Source organism: Neofelis nebulosa, chromosome 7 (assembly GCF_028018385.1).
Source record: "Neofelis nebulosa isolate mNeoNeb1 chromosome 7, mNeoNeb1.pri, whole genome shotgun sequence".
Classification (NCBI taxonomy): Eukaryota; Metazoa; Chordata; class Mammalia; order Carnivora; family Felidae; genus Neofelis; species Neofelis nebulosa.
In genome coordinates this window covers 119747444-119761930 of record NC_080788.1, presented here as the reverse complement: position 1 = coordinate 119761930, position 14487 = coordinate 119747444, and the positions used below count along the sequence as shown (strand labels likewise).

General features: G+C 45.7%; 2 protein-coding genes across 8 annotated transcripts in view; one reads left to right on the top strand and one right to left on the bottom strand.

Annotated features, from left to right (window-relative positions):
* The window catches only part of HEATR4 (HEAT repeat containing 4), a 49223-nt gene that overhangs the window by 25855 nt on the left and 8881 nt on the right, over positions 1 to 14487 (top strand). For 2 of the 4 annotated variants that reach the window (XM_058739584.1, XM_058739585.1), the window contains exons 10-16: positions 927 to 1045; positions 1940 to 2120; positions 2865 to 2934; positions 3738 to 3927; positions 4618 to 4696; positions 5409 to 5568; positions 6990 to 7048. In XM_058739584.1, coding sequence (XP_058595567.1) covers positions 927 to 1045; positions 1940 to 2120; positions 2865 to 2934; positions 3738 to 3927; positions 4618 to 4696; positions 5409 to 5568; positions 6990 to 7048 — 858 coding nt within the window. Of the gene's footprint in view, positions 1 to 926; positions 1046 to 1939; positions 2121 to 2864; positions 2935 to 3737; positions 3928 to 4617; positions 4697 to 5105; positions 5153 to 5408; positions 5569 to 6989; positions 7049 to 14487 lie in introns of those variants that run through there. The other 2 variants (XM_058739586.1, XM_058739588.1) reach the window with 2 other exon arrangements.
* On the bottom strand, positions 1690 to 9574 carry RIOX1 (ribosomal oxygenase 1). Of its 4 annotated transcripts, none has more exons than XM_058739591.1 (2): positions 6139 to 9574; positions 1690 to 2099 (listed from the first exon to the last, which is right to left on the bottom strand). In XM_058739591.1, exon 1 carries the CDS (start codon positions 9375 to 9377, stop codon positions 7194 to 7196), a length of 2184 nt encoding a protein of 727 aa, XP_058595574.1. In that variant the 5' UTR covers positions 9378 to 9574; the 3' UTR covers positions 1690 to 2099; positions 6139 to 7193. The 4 variants fall into 4 exon arrangements, with proteins under 4 accessions (XP_058595574.1, XP_058595572.1, XP_058595575.1 ...); XM_058739589.1 differs by having other exon boundaries at positions 1690 to 2212; positions 6143 to 9574; XM_058739592.1 differs by having other exon boundaries at positions 6143 to 9574.

Sequence of the window (14487 nt, the reverse complement as noted above, 5' to 3'; positions counted from 1 at the left end):
CTGAGCACATCCTACATGCTAGCCACTATGCCAGCACTGGGGATGCAAAAATATCATGTCTTTTCTTGATAAATGTTATAAATAGCTACAACAGAAGCAACTGTAAAGCATTACAGGGATTTCCTATGCTTGCAGAGGGCAGAGGAGAGTTCAGAGATACTTTTTGAGCTAAATCCTAAAAGAGAGGTTTCAAACAGGGAGAATAGCTTGGGCACATTTACACAATCATGAACTACAACTGTAGTAATCTTTGTCTCTTCCCTTCCTTTTTTTGAGAGGGGGAGGGAGGAGGTCAGGAAGGGAGTGGGGAGAGAGAGAGACAGAAGGAGGGAGAGAGGGGCAGGCAGGCAGAGGTCATGTGGGGGGAGGGAGAATCCCAAGCAGGCTCCACACCCAGCTCAGGGCCTCACAACTGTGAGATCATGACCTGAGCCGAAATCAAAATCAAGAGTCGGATGCTTAACCAACTGAAGGCACCCAGGTGCCCCTGTCTCTTCCCTTTTGAATGAAGTACTAATATATAGATATAGTCACATATACAGGTCAACTGTCCTGCTTTGTCCAGAACACAGGACTTTTAGTACTAAACCTGGAAAAATCCCAGGCACAGTGGAATGAGTTGGTCACCCTATTAATGTATCACCATCACATTTTAAGTCCTTCAAGTACAGATTACATTGACCCCAACATAGTGGTTTAGAGCCTAAGCTTAGCAAACTGGGTCTGAGTCCAGGTTCTAGCATTCAACAGGTTAACCTTGGGCAAGTAAACCTAAGACTATTTTGTCATCTGCAAATGGTAATCTGCCTCACTGGATTGTTTGGGAGGATTAAGTGATGGGTAAAAACACCTGGCACAGAGCCAAGCACAAAATTGACATTCAATAAATGGCAGCTATTTTATACCTAAATTATACCTCTTTATAGGATATGAAACATAAGTTGATCCAGCTGATGCTGAGTGACTGGAATAAGGAAGTGAGACGTGCAGCGGCCCGAGCTCTGGGGCAAATGAGCCTTGGGAAAGAGGTGCACGACACAATCAGGTAAGACCTAGTTAACACGCACACAGTAACTTTTCTATTCTTGTGTTTAGGAAGCCTGGGATCCAGTCAGCCAGCATCTGCTGAGTTGCTTTGTATGCTTGGCATTGTATTAGGTCCCACTGCAGGATTATCTTAAAAACAAAAATTACCAGTCCCTATGGACACTAACAATGTGCCTAAGGAAAGAATCATTAATTGAGTTCCCACTAGGTGTTAAGCACTGTTTTGGATGTTTGAGGGTTCAAAAGCATGACATGATTCTGACTGTAGAGGCCAGGCATAATTTACAAATGCTTAGTAAGGTCAGCTTTCAGAGAGGATGGATAAGAAAACTACACAGGCAGGGACGCCTGAGTGGCTCAGTCAGTTAAGTGTCTGACTTAGCTCAGGGCATGATCTCGCTGTTCATGAGTTCAAGCCCCACATCAGGCTCTCTGCTGTCAGCACAGAGCCTGCTTCATATCCTCTGCCTCCCCCTCTCTCTGCCTGTCCCCTGCTCTGTTTCTCTCAAAGATAAATAACCACTTAAAAAAAAGACTACATAGGCAAAGAGAAGGGAAGACATTTCCAGGCTGGGAGCCAAATGCGCAAAATGAGGATGGCATGTGTGAGGGCAGTGGAGAGAACTAGACTGTAACAAGAGGTACATGAAAGTTTCCTTTATTCAGTCATTCAACATAGTTTAGTGCCTAGCATATGCTAGTAATAGGGGTCCAAGTAAATAATGGAGGTCTCTACCCAGTGAAACTTCAACCTCACAGGCATAAGGCTGACTAGGAAAGGGTGGGAATAGATAATGGAGACCCTACAGAGGTTGGATTTTATCTTGAGGGCATTGGTGGTGGGGATGCCAAAAGTTTAAGGAGAGAAAATAAAAGCACTTATGCTTTATAGAGTCAAGCTGAGTCAAGGAAATATCCAGGAGCGTGTGGAAGCTCTCTCCCTTATTGGTGGGCTCAAGCTCATGACCGCCAAGCTTCTCCCAAGTTTCCTGAATTGCTTCTCTGATGACTTCATGGTAGTTCGGCGGGCAGCCTGTTTGGCAGCAGGTGCCCTGCAGATCCGTGATAAGATGGTGAGTCAAAGAAACATGTTGCCATCTTACCTGATTAACCTGAAGAGTGCATTACCTGAGCTTCCCTTGTTGTGCATACTACACTCACCATTCTGTGGGGACACAGAACGAAAGATCAGAAACTGGAAGGTTAGGGGGTAGACTGGCCACATCAATCAGTTAGAACCACATTTTGCTCCCAGCCAGCCCAGACTTAACTCTTGAGCACATCCCTGAATCCTGTTCTCACCTCAGTTATGGGCTTTATGATCAACTCCAGTGAATGGAGTTATAATCCCTAATTATTAGGGGGAAACCTGATTCAAGGTGTTCTAAAGAAGCCTATATGACCACAGAACTGTGAGTGGAGGAAAATCTAGATAAGCGATAATTCAGCTACTGCACTGTGTGTGTAGACCAGTGCTTCAGCCTCTAGCTCATTTGTTACTAGAATTGACAGAAGCCCATTTTTCAGTTGTAGAGCATTTTTTATTTGCAAGAGAAAGCGTGTGCATGTGAGCAAGGGGGAGGGGCAGAGGGAGAGAGAGAATCTCACACAGGCTCCACACTCAGTGCATACCCGATGTGGGGCTCGATCCCATGACCCTGGGATCATGACCTGGGCTGAAAGCAAGAGTCAGACACTGAACTTGAGCCACCCAGGTGCCCAATTATAGCACATTTTAGAGATAAGAGGGGTCCCTGTCTCTGGTTCACTTTTCCTCTGGTCCTCTCCACTCAACACTGCCCTTTTATTCATCCCAGGTCCTTGAATGCCTTTTGAACCTGATAGAGAGAGATCCTTACTGGAAAATCAAGGCCTTTGCCATTCAAGGTATGACAGGAGTGGCCCCAGCTCTTCAACTTCAAATAGCCTCCCAAATGCTAGTAAGATCCCCAGAATCTCTCTAGGAAGGGGATAAGGTGTAGCTGAAGGGATGATTATACCTTCTCAGAAGTTCTTGCCTGAGAAATTAAAGACTATTTTGTTCTTTTTAATTTTCAGTTAAAGATCCCAAGTCTAGATCTCTGTCAAACTTGTTAAGGCAAAGGGCTGACAAGACAGTCCCTGCCAATAGAATTAGGACTAAGTTCTAAGTAGGTATCCACTATAGGACTCTGTAAAAGACCAGATTCAAGACTGCTGCAGACTTAAAACCCTGCCCTCAAATTTTCCCAGGGTTCCTTTTTAAGGATCTTTGGCATTGCTTCTCTCTTGGACAATCTTTGCCCAAGGTAAACCTGTGAAGTAATTGTGTGTCCTTTCCCCATCATCTTGACTTGATGAGGCCAATGTTCTGAGTTATCCGCCCCATTATCTCATCCCTAGATAAATAAGTAAATTAGTTTATTTTCATATTGTAATGGGTAAAGATGGGATGGATCCTCCCTCCCCATCCCCACAGGAATCCTTTGGAGACAATGTCCTACTTTAACCCATCCCTAAAATTCTAATGATAATTGCCATCCAGAAAAAGATACCAACAAAATACTTAAAGATTTGCAATACTTAATTTAGCAGGTAGCTGTCTATGTGTTATTACTATTTATTAATAAGGCCATTTCTGGATGTTAGGATATAGCCAACTCCCTCTTAAGTGACAGTGGAACATACATACTGCCCTCTAATGTCTGCAGCTTTGGGTCAGATTGGCCAAGTGAGTCCCCAGCTGACAGACCTCCTGCTCTGGGCCATCCACTATGAAGAGTCACCAGGTGTACGACTAGAAGCTTGCCGTAGCATCCTAGCCCTCAACCTCCAAGGGGACCGGGTCAGGGACACCTTCCTAGATGTGCTGCTCCTAGAGAACCATGAGGCTGTTCTAAAGTAAGCTCTGAACCTGACTCCTGCCGTGACCTCTTATACTGCCCACTCTCCCATCCTTGTTAACACAATACATCCCTGCGTTTCTAGGCTGTCTAATGGCTGTAAAAGCACAGGCTCACCTGTGCCATCCACCTACCTACCTACCTACCTACCTACCTATCTAAGTGGGTAACAGAAAAACTGGCCTAAATTAGATAGGTCATGAAGTTCACATACCTGTTCTCCATTCCAGGTGGTTTTAAGTTATTCATTTATCCAGCTAACATTTATCAAGTGCCTACTGTGATGACAGGCTTTAGAGTCAAAAAGACCAGGGTCTGAATCCCAGGCTCAGGTATATACTAGCAATGTGAACATGGGTAAGTTACTTAAACTTTCTGAGCCTGTTTTTTCATTACCAAATGCAGATTATAAATCTGCCTTATGGGTCTGTGGTAATAATTAAAGAGATGACATGTTTAGTACCCACCATTAAGGTGTTCAATAAATGGTACCATTAGTATCTTCGAATATATCCTCCTAGAAACTACACCAACATCCCTATAAGCTAAGCACCATACCAGTTTTGCAGATAAGGCTCAGCAAAATGCAGTGAAGATTGGAATTTAGGATTCTTGTCTGATTCCTACTCCTGTATTTTCCACCGATACGAGGATAAGAACAATCTAAGAAGTACCTCTTATCTTTCAGGGAAATTCACCAGGCCATGAAGATACTCAACTTAGAAAACGAAGGAAACCAAGAAATGTTTCAGGAGATCAAGAACAGGGTAGTTAAGTGCAAGCTATGTTTTCAAGAGTTCCTCAGACCCTTTTCACCATCACAGAAATACTTTCTACAACCCCTCAGATACATATTTTCTGAAGATACAAAAACATCTATGCAAGATCAGAGTATAAAACCCTATTAGTAAAAAAAAAATAAAAAATAAAAACAATCAGCGCATCAGCCTATCAAGTAGCCCTCAAAATCAGGGTTGTTGTTTCTGAAATATATTTCCTTCCCCTCCCATTTTCTGCCCACCATCAACTAAACCCAAGTTGTTTTTTACAAGTAGACCTAGAGATGGAATGAGTGGCTAGAGCTAGACCCCTAGATTTTCCTTTTCCTTTTTAACCTCCTAATCTGGGCTTTTACCAAAGAACATTCTAGTTCAACAGGTGGTTCTAATTTTTCAGAGTTGTTAGAGGAGATGAAGAAACAGAGGGACAAAGACTTTAAAAATGTAAGATTCTTCCTTCATATAATTCACAAAACCAGCTTCACATCAAGCAAGCATTTCTTAGGTTCCTTTCATCATGCCCAAAAAGCTAAAGTAAATTTCTCATTAACAAGTGTAAAACCAACATCAGAAGAGAATGCTCTGAGGCATTGTACCACCACCTAACACCAACAGGCACAATACATTACTTTATTAATGCTTTTTGATGATTTGCAGCCTAATACAATTGTTTTTTTCAACATCATTTCTTCTGATCTAGATTCAAACACTAAGCCAAAAGGATTTGCTGACACAGAAAATATTCAGGATGGAGAGGGCCATAGGAAAAATGAAGGAGGAAGCAAAACGTGTCTACTGGCAGCCCAAGGAAGGGCATAAACCATTGAAACTCCATACTTTTCTACAACAAACTTTTCAGGGTAGGTTCCCTAGGGGTGAGTACTATCACGTGACTCCTTTAACAAGCCTTTTCTGGGATCTGGTGTTTGGGGAGTTTAGTTTTGAGCCTGGTAGGATGAGTCAGGAAAGGTTATTACCTTTCCTTCTTAGCTGCCATCCTTTTAGTCCTTTTTTTTTTTCTGTCTGTCCCCTGGTTTTTATTTGCTATTTTGTCACTTAAAAAAAAAAAAGAAAAAAAGAGGTAGTTCTAACTGAACTGATTTGAAAAGTTAGGTCCAAAACTGACAGATTAGAAAAACAAGCGTATAAAACAAACCAAAAAACAAACAAACTACCGTATGTTCGATTAAGCATCCAAACAAAGTCTTGTGAGTTTAACTTTTAATAGTAGTTACCTCTGGAAAGTAGAACTGGAGAGAGAGCTATCATTTTTATTTTATGTACATCCATGCTTTCCCAACTTAAAAAAAAAGACCTCAGAAAGTTCTCAACCTTATATATAACTGCACCTATCAGATATGGTGATAGGCTCTGAAAGTTCCAGACACAACCTAAATGAAGTGCAGACATCAAGCTGTACCAAAATATACTTACAAAATCTGTGTGCCCAGGTGTAGCGGCAGCCTCAGATCATTCAGCCAGCTGCCTACCAGCCACCACCCCAAACCCAGGTCTTCTGGTTCCAAGTCCAGTGCTCTCTCTGGTACACCAGGCTCTTTTCCACCAACCATGAAAACATTCACTTTCCAGGTTTGGGGAAGATTCTTCCAACTGCCAGAAAAAAATGAGAGTGGAAAGTAACTTGAACACCAGCCTCCCTTCATGGCCAGCTTGCTATAAGTTGGTTGACTGAGGCCTATGATAGCACAACTAGGTGACAAGCTGTCCCTTGGGGAGCAATGCCAGCCACTGATGCAAGCAAGCACGGAGCAAAAACATAATGCACTCTTAACTTTTCCAATAGGAGTGTGCTGTTTGGGGTTCAAGTAGCATGATTAAAATGAATAAATTACCCCCAAAGTTATAGAATTGGCCTCAATCCTACAACCACCCCAAGTTACCTTTCACATCAGTCATTATAGATTTTTCCTATCTCCCACCCCCCAACCCAATTCCTTCATAATAATCTAGCCTTTAAAAGGAGAAACATTCTTTGGCACTTTAATTAATAACTTTTCTAACATTCATACAAACTCACAGTAGCAAACAAGATACTGACCCCAACCCTCCCCCCAAACTGAAGAGAACTCAAATGAAGGATGCAAATTCCAAATAAAAACTTCTAATGTCTCAAGCAGAATGACACAGCAAGTGCTACACAGTACGCTGAAGCCTGAGGGTGATGAAGCTGGTGCTCTGAAATGATCAGGGATCAAAGTTACTTCTGCAAAAATTGCTCCTTTTTTCCACCTCCAACTTCTGCTTTTACTTTTGTGCCTAGATGAAGTGGTGATTCCTGGAAAACCATCTGAAATTTGTGACATTAAAGCAATCATAAAGGTAAATGTGAGCAGTCATAAAGGTAAATGGTTATCAAGGTAAGAACATGAGTCCCTCCTACCCCACCCCCCTGCCAAAAAGATGGTAATGGTGGCTAAGAGAGAATCACCACTGTCTTGCTTCCAACAATCAAGAAGAAACTAGTTCAGGTTAGAGGCATCTTGGTGAGCAGCAGCCCCTTGTCATATAACATGGTCGCTAAGGAAAGCTGGTCCTCCACCGTGTCACAGGGCAGGTCCCCTACTCTCACAAACTCTGGGTAGGAGCGGAGCAAAAGTTCCATGGCATCAGCTTGCTGTGGGTATATCTCCAAGCACTTAGGCTCTTCCAGATGATAAACACGGGAGTTCTCCACTGTATAATAGAGAAACAAATGGCCTCCCTCACCCACCAGCCGAGCTATCCCATCCTGAAGCATGTGCACTTCTGTTTCTGTTGTCAACTGGGCCCCCACGTTAACAGGTTCTCCAGCCTCCCAGCGAATTGGGAGCCCATAAACACTTAGTGCCCTCTCCCTATCAGTCAGCACAGGGGGCAGAGAGTCGTGGATGAAGTCTTTGGCTCGCTGGTCAGCCACAGCATCGACAGGGGCAAAGTGTCCCAAGCGGGCAACCAAGACTCGCACCTTCTCCATAAAAGCGGTTCTTCGTGGATCCTTGGAATCTGAGTGCTGGGCCCCCATGTAATCCATGAAATCTCGGGGAAGACCCCTTCGGAACTCCACATTTTCTTCCATGGCAGCCTGCACTGCCAGGGGCAGGACGGCCTCCAGGAAGTCGCCCCAGGTATTGCGCTGGTACGTGGACAAGGTGAGGTGCAGAGAGTGCACTCCATCCTGGCATTCGGCTTGATGAATGAAGCCCCGAGGAAAGTAGAGCAAATCTCCAGGTTCCAGCACAGTCTGCAGCACCGGCTCACCGAGGTCGTCCTGGCTGAAGTTGGGACTGGATGTCAGGGCCAGCTCCTCAGTCGGTACCCGGGGTCGGTACACACGCCAGAGTTTCCTACCTTCCAGCTGCAGCACAAAAGCCTCGATGTCGTCGTAGTGGGGGGCAAAGCCCTGCGAATTGGGGGGCGTTAGGTAAACGTTGGAGCCTGCCATGCTACCAAACTGCTCTTGGAGCACGGCCAAAAACTGCCACACTGTGGTCGAGAAAGCCTGCGGACAGAGGAGGCGCAGGGAGCAGCCGGCCTGGTACAGGGCCCAGGCGGCGGCAGGCAGCGCGCGGCCGGGGGGGTTCAGGGTCTCGCGCCGCCCGTTGACGTACCGAGCAGCATCCAGGTGCTGCCCGAACTGCACCTCCTCGTGGCGCAGCATGGAGTCCAAGTCTGCGGTGGAGAAAAGCCCCTGATAGTAGGCGTGGTCCTGCCGCCGCACCAGCACCGCCTCCCGCTCCCACAGGCGCCGGTAGAAATGGTCGGGCGGCATGGGCGAGATGAGCCACTCAAAGAGGCGCGCGGCCCGCCGCCGGCTGCTGGGGATGCGGTTCAGCTCCGCCAGGACGCGCTGCAGCGGCGAGTCCCAGGCCAACTCCCCTCCGGTGCTATCCACCTGCGGCCCCGACAGCGTTGCGGGGGCCACGGATGGCGGGGCGGCCGCCAAGTGCTGGGCAGGGCACAGCAGCGCCGAGGTCTCCACCACGCGCGCCGGCGCAGCGGGCACCTCCACCAGGCGCGCGGGAGGCGCGGGAGCCGGCACTAGGCGCGCGGGCAGGGCGGGCGCCTCCACCAGGCGGGCCGGCGGGGTCTGCGCCTCCACCAGGCGGGCCGGCGGGGTCTGCGCCTCCACCAGCGCGCGGGGGGTCTGCAGGGAGCGGGACGCGGGCGAGGCCTCCAGCAGCTCTGCAGGCCCCAGGTGACCGTACGGCTCTCGCCGGGCCGCATCCGGGATGGTCGCTGCCCCACCAGCCAGCGGGTCTCCAGGATCGTCGACCGTCGACTCCACCCTCGAGTCCTCCGAGTCCTCGCTCGGCAGTGTCTGGGCCCTCAGTGCGGCCATGCGGGACGCCACGCTTCTCCTCAGCTGCCTTCGGATCTTCCTGGGCCTTAAGGGCAGGGCCAGGACCGACCCGCTGTGTGGCTGCGGCTGGCGCCGGCGTCTCAACCGCCCGCGCCTCAACAGCCCTGCGCTAGCCCGAAGCCCATCCATGGTGGGAGCACCTTCTGAGCCGGGCCAGGGCTGGCTGGAAAAGAGATCTCGCGGGGAGCGGCTGCGGGGCACTCTGGGAAGGGGGCGCGGCCTCCAGCCGCCTCCGGGTTGGCCACGCCTGCCATTCTTCCGCCCGGCGCCTCCCTCTCGCCCAGCTGGTAGTCTGTCTCTCACCACCATAGCGGAGTAGCTGCCAGATCAGCAAGGGTTTCACGTTTGCAGGGCAATTTAAAAACCAAATTGCCGGGAACTCTTTAATCTCTGTATATTGGAGTGTGCCCCAGGACGTCCTCATTCCCGAACAGCGTGTTTCCCAGCAACTTTGCACGGGAAGTCTCGAAATTCTTATTTTCAAGGAATGTCCTCGGGCAAAGAGCGAGATTCCTCAGGCAAAGTTCAAACCGGAGTGGGGATGGGGGGCGCACCGGGTCGTCTTTCTGAGCAGATGACGTCATTGATTTACGCCATAACTTCCCTCCTCCTTTGGCCAATACACAATCTCAGTAACTGTGGAGGGTGGGGGGAGCCTGGCTGACTCATTTGGTAGAGCATATGACTTGATCTAGGGGTTGTGAGTTCAAATCCCCCCTTGACACAACCTCAAATTAGAAAAAAAAAAAAAAAAAAAGCACGGATAGACAAAATTCCAGTCATTTCCCTCTCTATGATATGAGAAAGAAGTTAAAAAAGAAAGTTATGAGCTTTTATACTTGGATTCTTGATATCTGCCTTTTTCACCCCATCTGGGATTTTGTTTCATTAGCTACGACTTCTCCAGAGTTTTGGATCACACATCTGAATCTTAAATTGACTTCTTAAATCTGAGCCTCTCATTTAGCAGGCACTGTACAATGTGGTAGGTATGAGGGTGCAATTGTTGAGAACGGCATGGTCACTATTCCATGTAAGTATTATTGCTTTGTACACAAAGATTCTGTGTCTTCATTTGAATCATTTAAGATAAATTTCCAGGAATTGAATTGATGGGCCAAAAGGCAAGATAGTTTTTGTTATTGTTAGAAGGTTTTACCAAACTACCTTCAAAAGGGTTTACCAAATTGTCCTTCTAAAGAGTTTAGTGTTGCAAGCAATTAGGAGTATGTTAGACTACATGGCCTATAGGGCCTTTTCACTGGTTCTATTTGATCCCCAGTCCTCTGGACTCCAAACACTTACCAAAGCTTTTAGGTTTTACCCTTGCCCATGTGTCACATCCACCTTTTAAAATTTCTGCCTGTAATATGGTCTATTACAGTGGCCCACAATTGGGGCGATTTTGCCTCAATTGGGGGTGGGGTGGAATGTTATAATATATAGTGAATAGAGGCCAGAGATGCTGCTAAACATCTACAGTGCAAAGAACACCCCGCCCCCCCCCACACACACCCAGATAATTATTTGACCCAAAAGTCAATAGTGCTGAGACCAAGAATTCCTGGTCTATTACAAGTAGCCTCCCAACTGATCTCTATCTTTGATCTCTCCCTGTGCTAATTTATAACACAGGTAGCTACAACATTAATTTTCTCAGGTTTGTATACCCAGACTTGCCATCACCCCACTCAAAACCCATCTGGTATTCCATCCACCAATCCAAGTTCCTTAGCTAGGTACTGAAGTCATGTAATGCTACAGCTTTATCAGCCACAACTCTCCCAAGCTCTACTTCTGTAAGTTAAACTATTTATTGTCCCTTGCCTATGTTCTCCATACCTTTACTCATGCTGTTTCCCCCAAATGCTGTCCTCCAAACATCTTTTGCGAAAACCCTTATTAAAGCCCATTTCATATTCCATCTCCTCCCCAAAGGCTCTCCCATCTCTCTAAGAGAACTTTGACCCTTTCGCACGAGCTTAGCACTTGGTGCCTTGTATTGGTGTATCGTGTGCTTGTCATATTCCTTCCTAAACTTCCTAAACTGTAAACTCTTTCAAAGATGGTGGGATTTCAAGGAAAGGTCTTCCTTATGCCTTTTTCTCTTGCTTTTAGCAAACTGCCTTTCATACAAGAGGTGCACGGGAAATGTTTGTGGGAAACAGACCAACCAGAATTGATTCCTTGTCACTCATTAGTATCTGTGGCATTATTAGCCCAGTCAAGTTACTCTCTCAGGTCTCAGCAATCTTATCTGTAAAATGGGAATAATAATTAAACTTACTTCTTCATTGAGTTGTGAAGATATAATAATGCATATAAGGCATTTAGCACAGGGTCTGGTACAGAACTAAACACTTAAAAAATGGTAGCTATAATAATAATTTATTATTATGGAGCAAAGCCCTATAACATGGCTTGTGTGCCCTTGGCCTGGTTTGGAGGAACTTGGAGTGGGATAAGACAGGAAGTTCTTGAATTGGGCAAAGTGACAGCTGGGATGGGGAGATTAAGATTATTTTTGCATATGTTCCATGGAAGTTTAAGTAAATCTACAGGGACCATATCAGACAAGGCCATTGTGTAAGGAACTACTCTGCAGTTATTAGACCAAGGGTCAAAGTATGAGCTGGGGCGGGTGGCAGGGGGGCAGTATCATATCCTCCCAAGTCCTGTGTCTAGTTTAGGGCTTCAGTGTACAGAAGAAGGGACAGCAGGAAGGGGATCCCTCTTCTTAATTGACACACAGGTTGTGTGTGCTGGCAAGGCCAAAATATCAGATCCCTGGGGAAATGTTGAAGAAGGTAGTTTAGTTTGTCACTGGGAGATTTAACTACATTTTCAAAGGGAATAGTTTTCAGTAGACTAGGGATACATCCTGCAGTGAACTAGGGGGATGGGCTGTGCTTCTGGGCTCACAAAGCTTGGAAAGAAATTCAGCTAGAGGAGAGCTCTAAATTTATATTTTCCACATCCGGTACAAACATCTCCTCTCAGTGTGTCCTGTGACCTCATCCTTTGCTTTTTCAACATTTTGTGATTTCCGCAAAGAATGTTGTTGCTATCTGTCTTCTAGTTTCCTTTGTGACTGAGAGACATCTTTTGGAGCCTGACTTTTTAAAAATTTCATCACTTTTCCTGTAATGCTACTTAGTTCTCACTATAAAAGCAGATGTTAATAACCATCTTCAGAAATATAATTGAATGACATGGAATAATGTTCTTAATGTATCATTGGGTGGGAAAAGAAGCAGACACAACAAGCATTGCAGTAGGATCCCATGTGGGGGGACATTTATGTATGTGTGATGTGTATGTGTATATCTACCTATCCATATATGCATACATACTGTTAAAAAGCAACATTTGAGTAAGTTTTCAGATCTAATTGGCTTTATTCAACAAATTTATGAATTAGGAAGCATCCCATCCAGCAAGTAGAAAGGAGCTCCAAGTTGTACAAAATGGTAGGCATTTTATAGGCAGAAAGAGGGTGGGACAAAGAAGTTAAAAGAATGGGATATTTCAGTGGAGGTTACCTTCCCATAGGGGAAGACAAAGGGTCTTATCAAACGGATTACCTTAGTGGTGCAGATCTGGAAATTCCAGACTGATTGGTTTAAAGTTCCACTGTTGGGAGAGGCTGGAAGTGCAGTTAGGTTTAAATGTTGAGTCTTGATGGGGTTTAGCAAAAGTGACTCCATTGGGGCCTGTTGTTTATTTCAAAGAAAACATGCTACTAAAGAAAGTTTTGGTGTCTTTGCACCACAATATGCAACAGTGATTACCTTTGGGGGCGCCTAGGTGGCTCAGTCAGTTGAGTGTCCCACTTCAGCTCAGGTCATGATCTCACGGTCTGTGAATTTGAGTTCCGTGTTGGGCTCTGTGCTGACAGCTCAGAACCTGGAGCCTGCTTCAGATTCTGTGGCTCCCTCTCTTTCTGCCCTTACCCTGATTACTCTCTGAATCTCTCTCTCTCAAAAATAAATAAACATTAAAAAAAAATTTTTTTTAAACGTGATTACCTTTGTATAGTGGGATTCAGGTGATTTTTTATCTTATTTGGTTGTTTGTATGTTCTGGGTTTTCCACATAAAACATACTGTTAATGAAACACAAGTTCAGCTGCCGGTCACTTGAAAGGCGAATACTCAAAAGACGATAGATAAGTTTTGACTGAAAAGGAATATGAGCTTTATTCAGGAGTCTGGCCATCTAGGGAGAAGGCAGACTCTTGTTCAAAGGAGAACTCCCAGGTTTCTGCCTGTTCCAGAATTGTGTGTTTGTGTGTGTGTTTGTGTGTGTGTGTGTGTGTGTGTGTGTGTGTGTGTGTGTATGTGTGCGCGCGCGCGCTCGCGTTCGCGAGCGAAAGATCATGAGCCAGCAGGTGCCCGCTGCAGACTCCCATGATGCCAACCTCAGTCATCTTGGTACTACTCAGAGGTTGTGCAACAAGTTCTGGTTCCTTGGTACCCAAGGGTTGTGCAAGAATAGTCTGTTCTTTCTGCAAAGGAGGACAAGGTCTACATATGTGCAAAGAGGTCAGTAAAGTCATTTGTGTGACCTTAAAAATGAAAAACATGTTGCTAAGAGGTATCTGAGCTAATCAGAAAGCTAAGGGGACTTCAAACAGACTTGCTGGCTTCTGTGGTCTGGGAACGTTGTGGTCCTCTATTCCACAAGACCAGTGGCCAGCAAATCTCAAAGAAAGCAAATTGGTTCTGTTACAGATGAAGGTCCTTCATCTCCAGCAAGCAAGGAGTGTGTTAACTTGAAGCTAGTTAACTCTTAAGATCAGCTAGAGTGCTGTTACAACATCCTTGTGCAATTAAAAATACGGTGTTTTTTAAGCAACAAACTTTACTTTCCCAAACTCATCTCATTTTTCGCGATCTCCAGTCATTGTTTGTCTTGCTTTTCTGTTTTTTTTTTGAATCAATAGAATTCTCTTAAAAAAAAGAGAGATGCCCCTGCGTGGCTCAGTTGGTTAAGAGTCCAATTCTTGATTTCGGCTCAGGTCATGATCTCGAAGTTCGTGAGTTTGAGCCCCTCGTTGGGCTCTGTGCTGACAGTGCAGGCCCTGCTTGGGATCCTCGCTGTCCCTCTCTCTCTGCCCCTCCCCCACTTGCTCTGCCTCTCTCTCTCTCTCTCAAAACTAAATAAATAAGCTTAAGAATTTTTTGAAAATCAAAGGAACTTGACATTCAGATTATAGAAGTTAATAATTGCTTATCGGAGAAGTTGCTATAGAAAACAAATTAAATTAGGGCACGTGGGTGGTTCAGTCAGTTAAGTGGCTGACTCTTGATTTTGACTCAGGTCATGATCTCATAGTTTGTGAGTTCGGGCCCCACATCGGGCTCTGTGCTGATGGCATGGAGCCTGCTTAGGATTCTCTGTCTCCCTCACCCTCTCC

What these genes read in the sequence shown, in the direction of transcription:
- RIOX1 (XM_058739591.1), bottom strand. Translation starts at nt 9,377, where the DNA reads ATGGTGGTGAGAGACAGACTACCAGCTGGGCGAGAGGGAGGCGCCGGG.